Source organism: Crassostrea angulata, chromosome 5, assembly GCF_025612915.1.
Source record: "Crassostrea angulata isolate pt1a10 chromosome 5, ASM2561291v2, whole genome shotgun sequence".
Classification (NCBI taxonomy): domain Eukaryota; kingdom Metazoa; phylum Mollusca; class Bivalvia; order Ostreida; family Ostreidae; genus Magallana; species Magallana angulata.
In genome coordinates, this window is record NC_069115.1 from 42583129 (window position 1) to 42605980 (window position 22852).

General features: G+C 37.5%; 1 protein-coding gene and 1 pseudogene across 1 annotated transcript; both read right to left on the bottom strand.

Moving 5' to 3' along the window:
• Nucleotides 1–1979: 1979 nt before the first annotated feature.
• On the bottom strand, nt 1980–8950 carry LOC128185434 (uncharacterized). The gene is made up of 5 exons (XM_052855028.1): nt 8912–8950; nt 4123–4254; nt 3633–3699; nt 2368–2403; nt 1980–2179 (listed from the first exon to the last, which is right to left on the bottom strand). The coding sequence occupies exons 1-5, from the start codon at nt 8948–8950 to the stop codon at nt 1980–1982; spliced, it is 474 nt and encodes a 157-aa protein (XP_052710988.1).
• A 1556-nt stretch (nt 8951–10506) lies between these two features.
• LOC128185435 (mucin-2-like) lies at nt 10507–22666 on the bottom strand (annotated as a pseudogene).
• Between the last annotated feature and the right edge of the window lie 186 nt (nt 22667–22852).

Genomic DNA, 22852 nt, shown 5'->3' on the forward strand with positions numbered 1-22852 from the left:
ATTTTGAGCCTGGTTTTACCTTCAAAAACACGAAAACCCAGGAGCTTCCGGGGGCTTTGCCCCCTGGGCCCCCACCAGGGCTTTGCCTGGGACCCACGGGGGGCCTCAAGGCGGGCCCCAGAACCCCTGCCTCAATAATTTTATCAACGCCCCCCCCCTAACTACAAATCCTGTATCCGCCCCTGACAATGATTACCCAATCTATTAAAATACAAGATAAATAGAGAAGGCAAATATTGCTTGTGACATGTACGTAGTTTTTTTTTTATAAATCTTTATGATAAAGCAGAGAAAAGCAAAAAAAAAAAAAATAAAAACAAAAAAAATCCCCAAAAAACCAAACATGGAACTTGCATCAAATTTACTTCATGTACATGTTACCAAAAAATCCGACCGAATATGCGCCTTTGTCACATTTAATTAAAATAATGTTATTAAATTTTACGTTACATAGCGGTGTCTGTATATCAGGAGTAAAATTTAGATGCTCACTTATGCATAAATTCTCCCGATGATCTTAGATAGCTGATTATTATTTTAAATGTTCAAGTCTACTCGTATTATCAAATACATGTAATATCAGCCCTGAATAAATTTTCATAGATGCCATCAATTTTGGCTATTTACCAAATTTTGACAGCACGAAACAAATTCAAACTTGCACATAGTCTTCAAAAAATTTGAAAGATTTATTTACAGAAGTTACGTGTTTTTTATGCACGTTTTTACTTACATTTCCTTACATGAATCATAAGTACATGTAATATATAACAATCCATGCTACCCTGAAAAATTTAACTCGCCATTAAACTTCTCATTGTTTAAACCCCTGTCACACTGGAGCTGCGTCCTCACAGCGATCCCGCTGCATAATTGAATAATGTAAAACGCCATGGTAAACGAACTAGAGTCTTCTACAGCGCCGTAACAACTCAACGGCATCTTCGTTCGCCGCGGTGGGATATCCTAGCCTAGAACAGCGCCGTAAAGTCTCCAACAGTGCATGTGCACGCAGTCAGCGCGCAGAGCACGCTGTGGATGCGCGGTAAAAATTCCTAGCACGTCATGAGCGCTCGGCGGATACCCAGCGAGAGGGCAGTCAATCGCCAAGTAGAAACGTGGAAACGAAGTTGGGAGTACTGAATTTTCCTTGCGATCCTACGGCGATTCCATTAATTTTACAACGCCGTGAACACGCACTGGGAACGCAACTTTGTGTGACAGGGCCTTAAAGAGTTTTCAAAACAATTACACAAACTGTTCGACAAATAGTTTTCCTAAAACATTTTCTTCCTGTCTTTATACAGGCTTTCAATCACAGCACGTTTTTATAACAAAAGCAGAAGTGAAATTTTAGTCATTAGTCATTATAATCGTTTGACACCAAATCACATAAATGTTCATCTCGCAGCAACAACGGAAGACCTACTAGTGGCTTTGCCACGAGCTCTGCTCTAGTTAAGTCTATTTTCCAAGACAATTCATTCATGTACTTAATGTTTTCACATTCTTTAAAACATACACAAAAATATTCTAGTCCATATAGTGGATAATTATAATAAAATTTAAAATAACCAGCAAATTAAAAATGCTGCTTCCATACAAGTAATTGTAATTGTAATAATGGTTAGAACAGGCAGATCAAGATATCTGTGAGCTAATGTTCACTAGTAATACCCAGCTCTGATGTGAATATGCAAAATGAGCAAAGTTGATAGAAAGCTGATTGGTACAAAAATAAATCTTAACTTCTGGCATGCCTAAACAAATAGTGTGTTAAAATTTCAAGCATCTGTAATGAATAGTTGCTGAAAAACTGTGATAGAAATTACCGTTACTGACAGATGAACAAGCGGACAGTCATGAGACACACAGACACACAAGGGTAAAACAGTATAACCCCTTCTCCTTTGGAGCAGAGGTATAAAAACATTGGTCTCACATAGGGTGGAAGTTTCACGCAATTATAAACGAAATTACTAATTAAACTCAGACAAAAGATTACAAACAGATTGAACATTTGAAGAAGAAAACAAAGCATAAAAGTTCTTCAAAATCTCGAGCCTCTCTTTTTCAATTTCCGGTCTCTGCTTTTTGATTGAAAGCTTCTCCTCCTCAATTTCAATGAGGCGCTGAGATCCGTAGCTGTACTCATTAAATGTTTGAGCTTTCCATTTTTCTTATAAACGGAAAATAAATCTTATCTCGATATAGAGTAATGCCAGAACATTTTGTTTAATCTTTTTAAAATCTTAATATTATAAACGAGAATTTTTTTATTTTTAATTAGGAAAAAGCTTTTTCTTTTCACATATGTAAGGCAAAAAAGAATTGTGTTTCTGTTTTGTGCTTTTCTTGTTTTCATACCTTTAGAAATGAACGGTTCTGACAAAGAAGATTCTTCTGAGAAGTTAAAGGAAATTTTAAAGAAAACTAGCAAGAGGTACCTTGAGCTTGCAAGCTTACAAATGATACACCCCGTTAAGAAAATATCATAATTCAAGTTATCTAAGAAATAAACAGCATTGAGAAAAGTTCATTGATGATTTTTTCACATTGCTGTATATTACTTTTATTAAAGCTGACATGAATTCATAAATACGCATTATTTCCCTTTTATCTCCGACTACTGCCATATTAGTTGTTGATTTCTATTGTTCTGCTCATCACTAAACACCCCCTATATTTATAGAACCGATGGAAAAGAGTCGCTGTTACGTTGTTACTATCTTGGATTAACTATCATTTATTTGCTGGGTTGGATGTAGTGCCGCCGGGGTTTTCAAAAAGATGCAGATGTTGTGCACTCTGTATCAACGATACACACATGTTCTATGTGCATGTGAAGTAAAGCAGCACTATCTGTGCAAAATAATACAAACACTTTGGAAATTCTTTCAAAGAATAAATAGATTTTGTATTTTATTGATTCTTGTTTCCTTTATTCTTTATTACAAACATTTTAATGCAATGTGTAGTTTATGAATTTAGAAGTCCAGGCAACCTGAATGCCTCAATCAGAAAGCTATCGACCGTAACTTTCTCGACCAGTATATATACCCCAGTGGCAGTAGAGGAGCGATCGAAACTAATATGGCGACCAAATGCTTTTATGAATTCATGTCAGCTTTAACATTTGAGAATGGCAAATCCATCAGAATCATTAACATAATGATGATCTTACAATATCAACATTGCAACCATCATGTGTGTGCAATACATGCAATCATTGACGTGACTGCACAGACCGGGAACTCAGGGAAAGACAGACGGACAAGGAGATTCCTATTTATCCCCCCCCCCCCCAATCTTTGTTTACAAGGGGTATAATCATATCTGCAGTGTGTATAATTACCGGTATATCAATCTGATTAAAATCAGATCTGCGATCCTCTCCGACTAATTTGATGTTGCCACACAAGAGATCTTTGTGTAGCGACATTCAATTTGTTGGAGCGGATCACAGATCTGATTTTAATCAGATTGATAATTATATTTGCTTAAACTAACAGTTATAAGCATTTTGATAAATTTTGCACTTTTCTTGGGCAGAATGACCAATTTCAGTTTAATACCAGTAGTCCAAAATGTTGAATTGTTTAAAGTATACTAAACATAGGATATATACTAACCTTCAGATTGAGAGACAACTGGCACATCACTATTAGTGTCTAGATTTTCAAGTTCTTCAGCTGGAACAAAAACAAATGTAGTTCTTTATTTATTTATTTAGTCATACTTTTAACCAGAGGCCTCTGGGTTACATTAATGCTATTTTTTTTTATTTACAATGCAGAAAAAAGACAGTAAACCCAACCTTTGCAGTTAATGAAAATAGCCATGCAAAGCTCTTTGATGGATAAAACCTTGAATAATCTAAGTCTTGACAGAAGTAATAAGTTGTTTTTCTCCTTCATTATTAATCACTTACTCCTATGGTATAATAATGCAACTCCATATCTTAGAAGACTGATCATGTAGAACAGACAGACAAAGAGATGGACAGAGTGCTTCCAAAAAGATCCCCCTTCTTATGTGGGGGTATAACTACTGTAACCATTCATAGTGATAAACCAACATGATCAATGATAGCAAAGTATCATGGCAACTTATAATCTTACCCTCAGTGACAATAAATGGCTGTATCTCAAGGCAACTTGGTTTTTGGGACATCTGAAGGGAAGACCTGACTTCACTGGTGTCCACCCCATCCTTAATTCCAGATATGGCTGACTGAGGAATCAACTGCAATATCTAAAATTTTCATGGAGTTGAAAGTACATATTTCCTTACTATAGTCTGACAATTAACAACTCATTCCATAAAGAAAAAGGAGTTAAAAATAAAGCATCTTGTCAGAAACATTTGAAAAAAAAATCATTTTCATTTCATCTTCATTTTCTTGTAAAGCAAATGATTCATAATTAATAACAATTTTATAAACAATATCATTTAGATTTAAATCGGATTGATGTTGGAGACAAAACAAGGGAAAAATAAAACAGCATGCAAACATAAGTTATATTAGTTGATACTAGAACTTGGAGACCTACCTTAAAACACTACTTGAAAACATATGCAGTAGTGATGGGATTTGAACCCATTATCTCCTAAGACAGTTATATACATTTAGGGTACATAAAAGGACAGACAAGGACTAACCCGAAACAACACGTTCACAGAGATTGTCAGTAAGCATCAATACTGGTTAGTTCATACTTACCCACAATGATCTGTCTTCTCAGACATTTACAAATTTCAAGTATTCATTCACTAAATGACAAAACCTTAGCATGTAGCTAAGTATTAATTTATACAGTAAAACTGGGTTATAGGGACCAATTGAATTACTTCGTTATATCCGTAATTCGTTATATCCGTATAACGAATCCGTAATAATATTTATAACGAATTCACTATATACATGTTTTCTTTCACCAGACTATAATTTTTGCTATTTTAGGCTTAAAATAGAAATTCATTACTTTGATAACTTTACTAATCGGATTGTAAATTGAAAAAAGCATACGAAAATATATTCATTCAAACTAGTTTGTTAACTGGAAGTGCAAACTTTTTTTAAACTGTAAAAAAATTCGTTATAAAGGTGTTAAATTTCGTTATTATTCACCTCTATGGGACTCAAAATCAGTTCGCTATATCCGTAAATTCGTTATATCCGAATTCGTTATAAACGTAAAATTTTGTAAAGATTTGTTAAGAATTTTACCGGGGACTCTAAAAAACTTCGCTATATCCGATAATTCGCTATATCCGTGTTCGTACTAAACGAGTTTTACTGTATCATATTGTCAGTTATACCCACAAAATAATACCATTTGGGCTTTTGTATGCTAAATCAATGGACCAGTACACACAATAACAGCTTGTCTTTGTATGTAACACCATGGATATCTTCAACTTGAAGTTTATCATTTCATTGTTACGGACCTACCTTAATTTCCTTGTAAGGATCACATGTAACAAATTAACATATGAATACAACAGTATGAAATACTTCTTGAAGGTTTGGCATGCCCTTTAACACTGTAAAGATAAAAAGCAGACATTCCAGATGCTATCAAAACGTAGTTCTCGAAAGAAGACAGCAGTCATGAACTGAAGAGACAAAACATTGGCAGAATTGTGAAGGTCAAGAATTACCCGATCAACCTTCAATGGCCTGGATGGACTTCAAGGTTCATTTTGAATACTGCACAGAACTGAACAAATGAAACAGACTTCAATGAAGAAGAGATGTTTATAAAACACTTATGTCCCCTTCCTTGGAAACATCTGCAAAGAAAATGGATGGAAACTATAAATAATTGAAACTTTTCTATGACCAAGGGGTATAAATTGCTAGATCATACCCATACCTGTTAACCTTTCAAAGCTGCTATGTGGGAGAATCTCCCCCTTACCAACTTGGCTAAGGGGGAGATTTTGCGTAAACGACGTTTTTTCATGTGAAATGCAAATATATATTAAAAATACTGTTAGATACCTTATTTTACCATTGTAATTAATGCATTTGCAATCATTTTAAATTTTATCATTTCTATGACTACCAGTGTGCAATTACAACTTGTGTTGCTGTACATGTTCAGAAAACTATTATTTTGTTTGCATGGTACAATACAAGAAGTCAATAGTGCCACTTTTTATATTATTATAAGTCTTCTTATTGTTCAGTATTGAACCATCACTGCATAGAATCATAGATTTTTAATTCACAAAACAACATGTATTTCTCCAGCATTTTTTAAAAATGATCTCTGTTGTAATGTCTATAGCATATCCCTGTAATTCATAGTACCGGTACTATAAACTTTAAAAACTCTTGTGAAATGCTTTTACACTTTTTCCTCGAGCTTCACTTTTATCGGTAGCTTGTATAAACACTCTGTTCCAAACTCACTTTGATTTTCACCGACTGTGCTGGCCAGATAGAATTAGTCACGACTCACTGCACGTTGCTTGGGTGCTTTACCTGTGCACCTGTTAAGTGACACCACTGGCTGTTATTGTTTTCTTTGGTGTTACAGAATAAAATCAAGATGTTTTAAGCTTTCATTTAATTTTTTTATAAGGCCTATGCATAACAAAATACATAACTGATTTAAGTCAAAACCGGAAGTAATCGTAAAAAGTAAACTGGGCTATTACATGTCATAATATGATCACGGTAGACAGTACTTGGATGGATTTTGATATATTCAAGCTATACAGCAGCAGTTTGAGCTTAAAATCAGAGAAAAACCCCCAGTGGTTGTTGAAATTTGCATGTAAAGATTCAGAATGGATTCCCTGGTACAGGGGAAGACAAATACTATTGCGGGAGAAATTTGTCTCCCACGCGGGAGATAGGTTGGATGCGGGAGATGTTAGATTTTTGGGCCGTTTTGCGGGAGTCTCCCGCGCAATGCGGGAGGGTTAACAGGTATGCATACCCAAAATAGCAGTTGACTTAGATATCATTATGATAAACCTGTATACTAAATTTCATTTCAATATGTGCATCTTCTGCGAAGAAAATGAAAGGAAACTGTAAATAATTGGAACTTTTCTAAGGTCAAGGGGCATAACTCTGTCAAAAATTGCTCGTTCGTACCCAATGATAAACCTGTATACCAAATTTCATATCAATATGTTCATCCTTTGCGAAGAAAATAAACGGAAACTGTTAGTGGACTGACCGACCAAAAGACAGTAGCAAAGCAATATGCCCTCCCTTCTTCGATTGGGGGCATAATTAGTCAGTGCCTTGGCTAATTGCTTTGCACGGACAAGTATTGAAGGACTTTATAAGTCTGAACTGAGGACAAGGCAGAGAAAACCTGGTGAGTCACTGTTGGAACTAGGGCAGGCGATTAGAAAGTTGGTTACCCTTGTGTACCCTAAAGCACCAAAGAAAGTTCTTGATACACTAGCTATGGACAGTATCCTAAACCCGTTGACAAAGTTTGAAGTTTGTCTTAAAATTCTGCGTGCCCGGCCAGTTTTCTTTGACAGAACATTATAGATAACTGTGGAATTCGATGCTTGCATGAAAGCTGAAGTAAAGAGGACAGGGAAATTAAATAAGGCAAAATTGTCACTGAAACCCTGTGTAAACAAGATGATGGCAGAGAAGCAGAAATCAGGGAACTTAAGTCTAAAATTCAGCAGTTAAAGCAGCAGGGAAATTTGGGTAGAGTTTGCAGACAGACAATAAGAGATGACATCATTTGTTTTAATTGCAATCAAAAGGACACATTAGCCACAAATGTCAACAGCGAGTGACACAAGAGAAGACAAATAATGAACGTCAGCTTAGTAAAGAGAATGATAAAGAGTGCACACCACCTAATTGCCAGGTGAGGAGTGGATGCTAGACATCAATTGTCTCTGGATTTTACATTCTAACAAATGTTAATGGAAAACGGCTTCAGTTACAATAGTCTTACAAAACATGATGCTATACCATCGACAAATCAACCGATATTACAAACTGGCATACTTAGGATTCCCTTCAACAGATGGTAAAACATTACAGACCAAAGGATCAGCAGTGTCTAAATTTAGAGAGGGATAAAATTTGATTAAACATGAAGCAGTTGTTGCAGCAATAAGAGGACAGGGTATCCTACGGCTAGATTTAATGGTTGAACATGAATGCACTCTAAACCTCATGTCAATGACCCTTGTTTAATGGATGAATTTGTACTATTGGAGCAAAATGTGCAATGTTGCAGGGTTTCTATCCAAGAAATTTCAGTAATACCGGGCAGAAGTGAGTGGATCATCTTTGGTAAGGTGATACCCTCAGAATGCATTCTGTATGGAATTTAAGAACCATCCATGAATTTCAAAAAAGAAGAATTGATGATGAGTAGATCCACTGTATCCACAGCTCCTAGCAACACAGTTCCTCTGAGGCTGATAAATCACAATGAAGATCTCTTAGTGGCATAAAAAAGGAAGTATTGCCAAAATATTTGAGCTGAAAAGAACCACAACACCTGCAGACAGCGGCGAGTCAACAGAAAACACAAAGCTACCTGACACATTCAAACTCTTTTGGACAATACTGATGGTCTTTCACCAGAACAAAGAAAGCAAGCAAGTTCGTTTCTGCTTAAGCATGCAAATCTTTTAGCTGAACAGGGTGCTGATCAAGGTCACACAAACTTGATAAAACATAAAATTGATACTGTAGATGCAAAGCCTATATGCCAACAACCCAAGAAACATTCCATGATGTGCCATCAGGAGGACATCTTGGTAGACAGAAAACTCTTGCAAAAAAAAAAGCAAAGCTTCTACTTGCCTGTCATGAACAAAGATGTTAGAAGATGGTGTGCATTCTGTCAACATTGCGCCAAAAGAAAGAAATACAGTAAACTCCTTGTGCGCCTATGCAAGTTACCAGAGCAGGAGATCCAGGAGAAAGAGTTGTGATTGACATCTTAGGTCCTATTCCTACATCAACCAGAGGGAATAAAAACTATCTGGTAATTCAAGACTACTTCACTAAATGGACCGAAGCTAATCCACTTCCGCACATGGAGGCCAAGACAGTAGCGTAAGCCTTCATAGACAATTATGTTACCAAATACAGCCCACCTAGAACTCTCCATACTGACCAAGGGCGCAAGTGTGAATAAAAATTATTCAAACAAATGGGATATACTGAGAATCAACAAGACTCACACAACCCCATACCATCCACAATCTGATGACATGGTGGAGCGCATGAACTGCCCAATTGAAACAAGATATGCAATGCTCACTAGTGATACCCCTGCTCTGATGTGAATGTGCAATATAAGCAAAGTCGTCATTTAACAGGAAGTTGATGTCAGATTGGTACAACAAGATATCTGTGAGCCAATGCTCACTAGTGATACCCCCGCTCTGATGTGAATATGCAAAATAAGCAAAGTCGTCATTTAACAGAAAGCTGGCATCCGATTGGTACAGAAATATATTCCCACAATATGGCATGCCTAAACAAAAAGTGTGTTAAAATTTGAAGCATCTGCGATAAATAGCTGCTGAGAAATATTTGAGGAAAATTTGTTTGAAAATTTTGGCTAAAATAAACAAAGTACTCATTTAACAGGAAGTTGACGTCTGATTGGTACGAAAATATATCCCACAATATGGCATGCCTAAACAAATAGTGTGTTAAAATTTCAAGCATCTGCGATAAATAGCTGCTGAGATAAATGCGACAGAAATTTTTGTTACGGACGGACAGACAGACAGACGGACAGACAGACACACAAGGGTAAAACAGTATACCCCCTCTCCTTCGGAGCAGGGGTATAAAAATACATCCATATTTATACCAACACTCTTGCACAAAAAAATCCTTGCCAATGATTGTTTTTCTTATTTCCATATTCATACCCTGACCCATAAAACTGTTTCAGTCACTCTACAGATCTAAATTTTAAAGCCTGCAGAAACAGTGTTAAGGTATTCAATGTATAACGACCACATTTTGTACCTAATAAATGAATGGTCCGATACTATTAATCATGATATCATTTTGAAGGTGTATTCAAATAAAAATACTCCACCAAAGGAATATTCAAAATTTTGATTATGGTCCAACTAAATACACATTGAATTTTGCATTGAAGTCTATGGGCAACGTATGTTTTATTAAGATATTGTAAAATGTAACTTTAAATTCGTAAAACTCTCTTGGTTAATACATGCATAAACTTTCTCTTTACTATAATATGAAATAAAATTAATCATTTACCGCAGATATTTTGACGAAATTTAAATTTTCTCTTTTTTTATCAAGGGGAGATAACTCCTTAAAAAATTTTAAGGTTCAAAATGACCGGCTCCTTAAATGTTTTCTGCCATGTGAATTTGGTTCATTTCACTTTTGTAGTTATCTAACAATACATATTTAACTAGTTTAAAAATGATTTAAAATTGTTCAATAACCCTTTGTTATACATTGAATACCTTAAATGAATAGATTACAGATTGAAACAGTGGTTAACTCTGACCTCCGGGCTGTGGAATGGGGATGACTGGAGCTGTGGTAATCTGCTGTGGTGGTACCAAGGTTGAGCCTGGGTTTGGTACAAGAGTTACGCCCACGGGAGTGGTGTTCTCTGGTGGTACTGGGGTGGTGGGTGGGGTTGGGGTGGACAGTACTGTACTTTGCAGCAGTTGTCTGTCTGGCTTGGTACCATGAAGCAGCTAGGCTTAACAGGGAAGGATGGGCACCTGTAAAAGCACATCAGAATAAAAAAACCATTCCGTGCTAAGATCGTTTTTGATGGGCCTTCCTTAAAGCACATTTAAATTAACTTTAAAATCAGAATGTTAAACGTAGATGACATTGTTACCTCTCGGTACACTTGTAGCGGCCTGTGGCTTGATCGATACATTCGCAGTTGTAGTCACATCCATCTTGCCAAGTCTGTCCATTGGTGTATTGTTGTTCCTTGTATACACAGAATGCTGCAATGGATCAGGTTATGCACTGTTACAGTACCCGCAAAGTTATTTTCTGTATTGTTAAAATTGTTTTCATTATCGAACACCCTAGCTGATCGCCGCGAATATTTCAGCCCGAGATTAAATCACTCGGAAAATAGCGGGTTTAATTATATAAATCCAACTCTTGTATAAAGTAAATATAAAATCTATTAAAATCAATTATATAAATCCAACTCTATAAAATCTATCATAAGTACATTTTTTTCTGTATAAGAAAATGATGCATTAAAAACGAATTATTACAGACAAGTTAAATAAATATTTACTCAGATACACATTCCGCGTACGATTTGTTAACATTGTTTTCCTTACCACACATCCTAGCTGATTGCCGAGAACATTTCAGCCTGAAATCAAATATCACACGGAAAATAACAGGTTCAAAATACAACTTGGGTTTTAATTAAATATAAATTATATCATAAATACTTTTGTTTCTGTAAAATATGATGCAACAAAATTATATTGCATAAAAGTTAATGTTTACGCAGGTATACACTTTGAGTACGATTTAATATATTCGTTATACAGGTAAATATGTTACCTTGTTCCTAAGAACTTTGTTCTTCATTTTCAATGTTAACAGATATGATTTACATATAATATTGACTAATTTTGATCTTAAAAATTAAAAAAAATAGTATCCTGACGAAATGTTGGATAGGATTTTACAATTCTTGTTCGATAAATATTCGTATACGGCGCACCGAACGAGATGCAACTTAGTAATAAATTTACTTGCTTATGGAAAGGCACGAAACGATTAACACGGAAGAATTTTTTATATTAAACGATAAACCTGATAGGATTAACGCACGATAGGATAGGATTAACGCTCAAAGAACAGTATACACGCATGATAGGATAGCATTAACGCACGATAGGACAGTATACACCCACGATACGATAGGATTGATACACGATACGATAGGATAGGATTGTAAAAAATAATGTTGCGGGTACTGTATACAATACCTGTATCTTGAATCAATTCCTGAATTATCACTTTTCTGTAATGTTTTTTCCCCTTTTATCAATAATTTTCTCAACACTTACTTGGTTTGGGTGAAGGATTGTAAGGATTCTGTGTGGTAGGATTGTATCCCACAATTTCTCCTTTAGGCATAAGGATTGTAGGGTGTGGTAGGCTGGTTAGGATTGGGGGTGGTGGTTGGGTACTGAGGGTTGTAGGGTGTGGGTCTTGGGGTGCTGCAGACTGGCACCAGGCAGCATGGATCGTTGGGGTCAGCAGTCTTGGTACATCCTGCAGGTAAGTTAGGATACTGAGGGCACCTGGAAGTATAAACAATGGATACTTAACAACACTGTAATTGCACCTTACCAATCTTAATGAAAATGCCATGTACACATAAAAGAAGTAAAATTTCAATAATGCCCAATATCTTAATTCATATTAATTGCACATCAGTGTATCTAGTCTTGGCTTGACAGCTTGTAGTAGAAGCGGTTATCACAAACACAATTCTTAATACCATAAAACTTCTCTTCTGAACGAGAATATTCTTCACTTATAAACACTTACCTGTCAAAGCAGTTGTAGATGTTGTTGTCAGCGTCATCACATCTGCAAGTGGTGGAGCAGCCATCTTGCCAGGTCTGGCCCTGGATGTATTTGTACACACAGAAAGCTACAAGTACAATGCAAACATTGTCATACAGAAGTCTTTGGTTGGCAAGGGTAAAAATCTATAGAATTAGTAATGAATGGATCCACATAAATGATGGCAAGTGCTTTGTGAAACTTTTGACAGTGGTTGCATGTTCATTTACTGAGTGGTTTGATGGGTGGGGCATTGAAAAAAGAAATTTTTGAATTTTTTGACAGTGACATTGATGGTCATTTACTTGGTGGTTTGGTGGGTGAGGGTGTTGGCTGTCCAGGGGCAGAGGTTGTGGTCTGACAACACACAGCCACCTTACAGCAGTAGTCGCTGGGGTCAGTCTCCAGGGTACATCCCGCAGACAGACGAGGAACTGTTGGGCATCTGTAAGATCAAAGCTTAGCATCAGAATCTGTATGCATTATTCAAATTTTTACAAATTTTACAGAATATTGGGACCTAAAGTTTTATTTATCTTCATGTAAAATAGGAATGATCTAAGGTAGTTATCATGTTAATGTACATGTAAATCAATTTTCAGCTATGCCCAAAATCTTAAAATGTGAAATTTTCTAAATGAAAAAAGAATAATTCCAAAACATAACATTGAACTATAAATGAAAAAGGAGAAAAATATTCTTGTCTTAGCTGAGAAATTCCCATGTCATGTGCCAAATTAACAGATATACTGTACATCCATTTTTTTTTGTGTCACAAAATTTGCGAAACAGGATAAAATGTGTACCAATTTTAATTTGCCTTAGTCATTATTTTGCAATTCAAATTTTTTTACCAAACATTATTGGATATAATTTCTGCATATTGAATATTTTGCAATTTAAAAGTGATTGCAAAAAAAAGCGAAAATTAGACCCCCACGAAAAATTACCCGAAATACAGTATGCATTTTTGTCAATTAAAAATTGGTATTGCTTTAATACTTGGTATATAAAAGTCCTCTCACCTCTCATGTGTCCATCCTCACAGATACAGTTGTATTTGCATCCATCTTGCCACTGCTCACCTGTTCTGTAAGCCAGTCCATTGTAGATACAGACTGAAAAAAAAAAATTATTACTTCTTGCACAACATAAAATTAATGTGTTCAAAAATGTTGACCAGTTCAATGGTACTGCAAAGCTTTCTAAAAGTTTAACTCTTGACCCCTTAAAGCCAGTTTCTAACACAATGGTCAAACTGACAAATACAAATCAACAGACTTTATCTTAAATTTGATATACCCGGTAATAAATAAACATAAATTTTGTTCAACTATTTTCATTTCATTTCTCTCCCTCCTCCCTCCCTTTCTTTGTACCTATAAATTTGTTTAAATATTTACAAATCAAAATTTAGTGAATGAGTAAAATCATATCTCATATTCGCTTCATTTCCTATCCCATATTTCTAAACCATGCACACAAACTTTCCAAACACTGAAATTCAGATACCTCATCCTCCAAACACCAACCTCCCTTTTCTAAACATTTTTAGTAGGTAATAGTATACAGGATAATCTCACCATCTGGTTTAGGAGTGCTAGGTTGAGGAGAAGGAGTAGGCTGCTGAGTTGGCAGGAATGGGTTGACAGTGGTAGGCTGGGTAGGAGGTAGTGTCTCGGTGATTCCATATCCTGTGAAGGATTCAGGCTGTCCCTTGATGGTGACAGGCTGGTTTGGTCCAGGTGTGGGCGTTTCACAGTGAGGCACCTGGCATCAGGTGGGGTCGTTTGGATCAGGGATCAATGTGCAAGAGGAAGGCAAGTTGTCGTAAGTGTTGCATCTGGAAAAAGAAAACAAATTGTCTTAAATATCATATATTCTATCTTTCTATTTCACTTGCTTTTTAGAATTATGAATGAAAAAGGTCAAATTTGTAGCATTTTAAACTAGTAATAAAAATTCTGTAGAGAGAAGAATAAAAGCATGGTTACATTAATAACCTTTGTGTCCTCGTAATTAATATACTTACCTCTGACTACATCTGTAGTAGCCAGTCTTTCCATCATTACACACGCACTCTGGCGCATCCGTCATACCAAGTCATACCAAGTCTGTCCTTGGCTGTAGGTCTTGCCATTCATAATACAGATGTCTAAATGAGAGAGAAAGATATCACCACCAATAAAGAAACACACTCTCAAGATGTGACTTATTTAGAAAAATTTTGAATTCAGTTTTACAGCCTGATGAAAAATCAACTGGATGCACTTACTCTTAGGTGTTGGCATAGGTGTCTGGGGTTGTTTGGTATGGGTTGGGTACCTGTGTGTTGTTAGGTTGTGGGGGGAAGGTGATGCTGCCAGTGATCGGGGGTTTGTTTCCTGTGACCAGATTGAATGAGGGGGCGGGGGTAGGTTGTCTGCACTGCATCATCTTACAGCATGGGTCTGCAGGGTCAGAGACAATCTGGCAGTTGGGTGGTGGGACGACACCATCCATGGATGGGCATCTACAGAAAGGAAGACACAGATCTGACTGTCAAAACATTGGACAAAAAGACCAGTTGGTAAAATCGTTGCTCAAAATTCCTGGCCTCTGACTGAACTGAGAATAATATTTAGTTAATTTAGATTTTTGCACCTGTCCTTGCATCTGTATCTGCCAGTCTGCATGTCCAAACATTCACAGGTGTAGAAGCAGCCATCTTTCCAGGTCTTTCCAGCATTGTAAGAGACTCCCTTGTACAAACATCCATCTGTTCAAACCAGAAAAAATGTTTCTGATAGAGCTTTAATATCCTGTATCACTTAATTAATGAACATCACTTATAATGAATATCATGGAATGAAATCAACTGTTCATTGAAATAAGAAATTCCAGTTTCAATTGATAGGCGTATAATCATCTACATGTACAAATTTACATGTCCCTGAAATTGAGGATTTGACAAAATTCATGTAAGACTGCTGCCATTGTAAATATTGATACCAAAGACTTTCAGGTTTGATAGAAAACAAAGAATCTTTAAAAAGAAATTGGTCACCATATGTTTAAATCAAATATTGAAACTGCTTCAGGAGAAGAAAATTCTCTTACGTCCTCCATTGGGTCCAGATCCATAGTTAATAGCTGTTGGCATGGGCAGAGTGTATGGGGTAGGGGATGGTGTTGGGACCTCGCCAGGTTTGGGTGAAGGTGTGGGGGCCACAGTTGGGGGTTTCATCAGCTCTAGGTGGCAGACTGGTTTCTTGCAGCAAGAGTCATCAGGATCTGCCTCCATGGAGCATCCCTCAGTCAGCTGGTACTGTGGACATCTGTTCCAGAAACCAATGTTGTTCTCAAAACACTAGAAACTTCATTAAATACTGTGGTTTCATCAATATTAGTTGGATACCAATTTTCATGGATTTCATTGTTAAGTTTATCCATGAAAATAAATGTTTATTGAAGTGCACTTTCTACTAACTGTTTGTATTGATAGGATCATTGGCCATGAATTTAAGTACCCTTGAAACTGTGTTTTTCACTTTAACCACGAAAATTGATACCCTTATTACCCTTAAATATTAAGGAAACCACAGTACCTAAGATTTTCCACTTAACATACCGGTATTTTTTTTTGGGGGGGGGGGGGTGGTTTGTTATACATGTAGTACTTTTATGCTGGTTTTTTTTGGGGGGGTGGGGTGGGGTGGGGTGGGAAGGGGGTGTCTGAAAATGGTAAAACATTCTAAGTTAACTATACTTAAGTAAAATTTAACTGGCATCCAATGCATTAATAAAATTGGTCACATTTACCTGTCGTCACATCGGTAGAATTCTGTTGTTCTATTCTCACAGACCAGGTCACAGCCATCCTTCCAGGACTCGCCTTGTTGGAAGGACACGCCCTTGTACAAACAGACAGCTGTAAAAACAATCAATAACATATCAGCACTTCCATCAAATCCACCAAGAAAACAAGTGTACAGAAATATTTTTGGGACCCCCCCCACCCCTCTATAGTCTCTATATCAATAACACATCAGCATCTCATCATCCAAGATTGATCAAGAAAACTCTAATTTGAAGACAAAAAAAAAATCTGTTCTATTCTCTGACCATTTTTGGCAATATCCAGTCTCTGATTGGAGAAGATGGCATAGTCTTAAAAGTACACTAAAACAGATTTTTAGCAAAGCCCCAGAGGATCTATTCATTATATATTAAATTTTATATCGAATTAGTTTAAAAAACATTTTGAATAGTAAGAGTAATGAAACTGAATTTGCTGTGCTCATGCATTTGTAAAAAGTGTGTATCTGTTACCATGTTTTACTGAAATGCTATGAAGTATTTGATTTGCTCACCTGGATATCCGTTAATGGTGGTGGGTGTTGGGGCCTTCATGACAATGGGGGACACATTAGGGGAACAGTAAGGCTTCTTACAGCAGGGATCATTAATGTCTTGGACAAGTTGACAGCCTGGGTTCAAGTCTGTGATTCGTGGGCATCTATGGGCCACAAAAGTCATGATATCATATTTATCCATGACCAAACGTGTAAAATAATATGACTCAAAAATGGACTAAACTTGAAAGAATAATCATAGATTACAAATATTTTGGCCTTTAAATCGTAAGTCAAGTCGAACATTTTTAGGCTTTAGAAGGATGTCTTACTTCTCAGTACATTTGTAGACTCCAGTCATTTGATTTTCACATACACAGTCGTAGTCGCAACCATCCTGCCATCTTTGTCCTTGGGTGTAGGATTAACCCTTGTAGATACAAGTGTTGGCTAAAATGGAAAAGCATCATTTATTCTTCAACAAAAAGATTAGTTCTGTGAAAAAGAATGGAGTTCTGTCATAAAAAAAATAACCAAAATTAAAAATGCAGCTAGAAAATTGCCATAAATATATGCTGTTTAAATATATTTTGTAATGGGCAAATTATTATTAAAATCCTAGTATAAAACATACATACTGCTAAAAGCTGCCTTAATTGCATGAATATGCTACCATTATAAGCTCTAAACAGAAATGGAGAGAGAAATTACTTATGGACATAGATTGGTTGTGGTGATGGTGTTGGTTGAGGTGTGGTGAACTGTGGTGGAATAGTAAAGCCTGGTGGGTAAGTTCCCTGTGGGTAGGGGGTGTATGGCACCGTCACACCTGGTGGGTATGTTCCTGAGGGGAATGGTGTCAAGAATGGTGGATAGGTTCTTCCTGGAATCAAATAAGGTTGGTTTGGATTATTATCCGTGTATCCTGGTGGATAGGTACAACTTGGATATGGTACTGGTGGGGGTACAGTGCCTGATGGATAGGTTCCACTTGAATAAGGTGTTTGATTTGGTCCACCAGGATATGGTGTCACAGGTGTGACAGTTTGGCGAGAGGATATGGTGTAACATTGATTGGATAGGTCTGTTCTGGAATGAATGGGCTTTGTGTGGTAGGTTGTGGTTTAAAGGTGAATCCTGGTGGATAGGTTCCTCCAACGAAGGGTGTTCCCATTGGGACAGTGCCAACTGGATAGGTGCCATATGGATAAGGTGTCTGATTGGTTGGATATGTGCCACCTGGTCTGAATGTTGATGGTCTGTAATATGGAGGTGGTGTGTAGCTTGGCGGATATGTTCCGCCAACAAAAGGTGTGTATGGAGGCAAAGTGACACAGGTTGGGTAGGTTCCACTTGGATATGGGGTCTCATTAGTTGGGTAGGTCTGCCCTGGCACAAAAGTTGGTAGTGTCTGTCCTGGTCGGAAAGTGAAAGAGGGTGGATATGTTCCACCAATGAAGGGAGTGTACTGTACTCGAACAGTGCCTGTAGGGAAAGTTCCGCCAGGGTAGGGTGTCTCTCTGGATGGATAGGGTTCTCCAGGGACCAGAATAGGAGCCTGTGGTTTGGGTGGTGGTGTTTGCCTTGGTATGTATCCTGGAGGATAGGTTCCACCAACAAATGGAGTTGGAGGTGGTACAGTTCCAGTTGGGTAGGTTCCACCAACGTATGGAGTCTTGTTGGTTGGGTAGGTCTGGTAGGGCCTAAATGTGGGCTGAGTGAAATAAGGACCAAAGGTCTGACTGGGTGGATAAGTGCCGCCGACAAATGGAGTGTAAGTCCTTGGGGGTACAGTTCCAGTTGGATAGGTTCCGCCGACAAATGGTGTCTGTCTTGGTGGATAGGTGCCACATGGGATCAGTGGAGCATTTGTAAAGTACACCACAACAGGGCTGTAAGGAACTTGGGTTGTCACTGGGCTGAAACCTGGAGGATAGGTTTCTCCACCTGGATAGATGGTTGGCAGAGGATACGTTACCCTTGTTGGGTATGTTCCACTTGGATATGGAGTCATATTTGTTGGGTATGTCTGCCCTGGTCTGAATGTTGGAATCATTAAAGGATTGGGCATGTAGTTCACTGGATAGGTTGCTCCTGGGTATAGTGTGTAGGTTACGGGAGGAACAGTGGGAACTGTACCGGGTGGGTACCGTAATCCGGTGAATATAATACGCAGTAGTGTACAATACGCACCCCCCACTTTGGGCCTGAAAATGGTGAAAAAAGCTTGTTGGGATGTATAATACGCATAAAAAAAATTGACCAAACAGTAATCCTGAGTATCAACAAAGCAGTTTTATGCACGCTCAACTTCATCGCGGGAATACGCTACCGGAAATAAGAAAAACACAATATTTTCTTAGATACGGATTTATTGTAACTAATACATCGCGGTAATATCTTTAATTCATAATCAATGTTTTAAATAGACCTAGCATTAAATATTCTACCGTAAATAAAATCAACTACTTATATAATTGTTTAGTCATTACAATCCCTGTGAAGTGGAAAAACGGATGATGTACAGGTATGGAGATAACGGACCTAATTAAATTCTTAAATGACTCCGATCAAAGTGATCAATTAGAGGCCTGAAACATAATAAAATATATGCACAAATAGTTGTGTTGTGTGTAGTACACATAGCCTAAGGGGGGTGTCTGGGATACCCAAGGTGTCAAGCGTTAGCGGAGGGGGAGCACAACTGTTTCAATGGCTTCAATTAAAGGAATAGGTTATAGAATTATTCATATTCATAATTATTTGCAATAAATTAATTAGCATTAAATGAAAATGGTTAAAAATGAGCCAAATGATGTGTAAGCTGTTTTCAAAGATCGGGTACAAATAGCACGTGGCCATCCAAGTCCGCATTCTATTAATAACAGCTGTAATGGCGGCATACACGGAGATAAAGAATAGGCAGTTCAAATCAATTTTTAAAGGCCATTTTGAAACAGTTTATTTATTAACAGACTTAAAGTGTACATTTTCTTTAATTACATGCTATAGTAATGATTTCCTAAGGGTTAAATAATAATATATATGTGACAATGAAGGAATGTTACGATGTATAGCGGGGTATCGGTCCTGTCTGTGAACAGCATAGGTAATACGGCAGTATGATACCCCGTGCTTCAGCTAGGGAAAAAATATGTCCAAATCCTATAGGGATGTATAATACGCACCCCTTTCTCACGGTAAAAAATGCTGGGAAAAAAGTGCGTATTATATTCACCGGATTACGGTATGTGCCCCCTGGGTAAGGTGTGCCTGAGGGATAAGGTCTTCCAGGGATCAGGATTGCTGGAGTGGGTCTTGGTGTGTAGACTGTACCACTGGTAAATCCATTATAGTTAGGATTTGGAATGAAGGGTGTAGGTTGTGGGGTGTAGATGGGTCTCAGAGTGGGGCTAGGAGTGGCTTTTCCTCCCTGAATGACCAATGGAGGAGCAGTGTTGTAGTTTCCTGTGGTGGGACACTCTGGGATCTTGCAACAAAGAGGATCTTTGGGATCAGCAATCAGAGTACACTCTGGGGGTGGAGCCTGGAATGTTGGGCACCTGTCAAAAGACAAAACCTTCTAGTAAATTTTCCACACCAGCAAAAAAAGGCAGGTAAAACTAAATTCTGATAAAATCTCAACCTCTTTTGATTCTCATGGAGAGACATACCTTTGGTTGCATCTGTACACGCCAGTGACACAGTCCTCACAGATACAGGAGAAGTCACATCCATCATACCACTGCTGTCCTTGGAGATACTGTTGTCCTTTGTACTCACAAGTACCTATCAACCCGAATGAACGCAAGTTATCACTCGTCTTCTTTTCTCATTTAATTTATATAATGGAAGGGGGAATCTTTTACAATAACCCTATGTGTAAATCAAACGGAGCAAAAACTACTCTATATACACTATATATACATGTACACAGCTCATATTGATTCACATGATTTTGAATGACTTACATCTAGACTCTGAAGTTGGCTGTGGTTTAGGATTGTATGTCGGCTGTGGGTTGGGGTTGGGGTTAGGGTTGGAGTTGGGGTTGTCCTGGAGCAGGGGTCTAAGTTGGGTTGGGGGCAGGTGTTGGCTCAGCACATTCCACAATGTCACATGTCACAAAGATCCATGTATCTTGGGCATCTGTAAGGCAGGGTTTAATTAAAGAAAAATGATCGCATTTATCATGAAATGCAAATATGAATCAAATAAAATTGGCTATAATAGTACCGGTATGTAATTTCTTTATTACACAATGAAGAAGAAAAAAATTTTCTTCAAAAGATACATTGCTTCAAATTCAGATGTGTATACAGGAACAGTGGTGGTAATATTTTTTCATTTACTACATAGCAACTTACTTAGGATCACATTTGTATCTTCCATGCTCTGCGTCATAGCAAGTACATGCGTAATCACATCCATCGTCCCATTTCTGGCCTTGCATGTAGGTCACACTTTTGTACACACAGAAACCTGAATTGGTAAAAAAAAAATCAGTATGAAATAGAAATTCATTTAAAAAAATAAAAATAAAATCACTTCAAATTTCTGTAAATGTACACATAAAAATCTGTCTTACAAGAGTTATATCCAGGATGAGAACAGTGGTTGAATTGTCTTTAATATCAATATCATTACCAAGGCATGGCCATACAAATTCTCAACAAACAAGGAGACCGAAAAGTTGATAACATACCAACTGGTTTTGGTGATGGGGCTGGCTGTCCGGGCACTCAGCTAGGTGTGGGCAGATTGACCTTTCCTGTGAAGGGTATGGGCTGAATAGTGGGCACTGGCTTAGTCTGACTGGGGGCTGGTGTGGGCTGTGGGCAGACTTCCACAAGACAGCAGGAGTCCCTAGGATCAGTCTTCATTGTGCAGCCTGGGGTAACACTGGTGACTGTTGGGCACCTGAAGAATAAATAAAAATACTCAGTTTTGATAGATTTTTAAGAAGCAAATATCCCCTTTTTTTCTTTAAAGTTTATATCATTCTGTTTATGCTCTGAAAAGTGAGATCATAAAATGAGTAAATCTAACTCCAAAGTTCCTTGAAAAGGGACTCAATTAATGTTTAATCTATCATGTCTATATTGTATTAAAGTTCAGAGGGTAGAATTCATTATCATGGTCTCCTGAGCTAAACAATTTGACAACAGTCTTTCTTCCGACTCACCTCTGGTTACAGGTGTAGATTCCATGGCTCGAGTCGTCACAGCGACATTTGTAGCTGCAGCCATCTTCCCAGGTCTGTCCCTGGAGATACTGGGCATTTTGTACACACAGTATTCTGAAATTGTCAAAAGAACAAAATATGTACATTCTTAGTACACAGAGTATTTTGAAAATCGTCAAAAGAGAGAGATATTTACATCCTTTCTACACACAGTATTCTAAACATTGTTGTAAGAGAAAAACAGGACATCTCATTGTAAACATTTGCCAAATGTTTATCATTTTCAATTCTTTGTACTGCAAGATTTTACATTCTAATTTTTTTCCCATCTCAAATTATTCAAAACTTTTGTGAATGCGAATTTCCTTGCTTTTGAAGTTGGATGGTCACTGATGACTTACGTTGTTTTGGTGGGAGGGTCTGAGGCAGAGCGGGGTTTGGCGTAGTTGTTCCGGTTCCCTGAATTACACCAGGGTGAGCGGAGATGGTACAGTCTGGTTTCTTACAGCAGGGGTTGGCAAAGTCGTTGACCATACGGCAAACATCTGGGAGATTGGTGTACACTGGACATCTGTTGTACAGCAAATATCAAATATGATGCTTATAATGTTCAATATTTCACAAAATGTAGTCAAAAGATTATAAGTTTAAACAAGATATCTGTGAGCCAATGCTCACTAGTGATACCCTCGCTCTGATGTGAATATGCAAAATAAGCAAAGTCGACATTTAACAGAAAGCTGGCATCAAATTGGT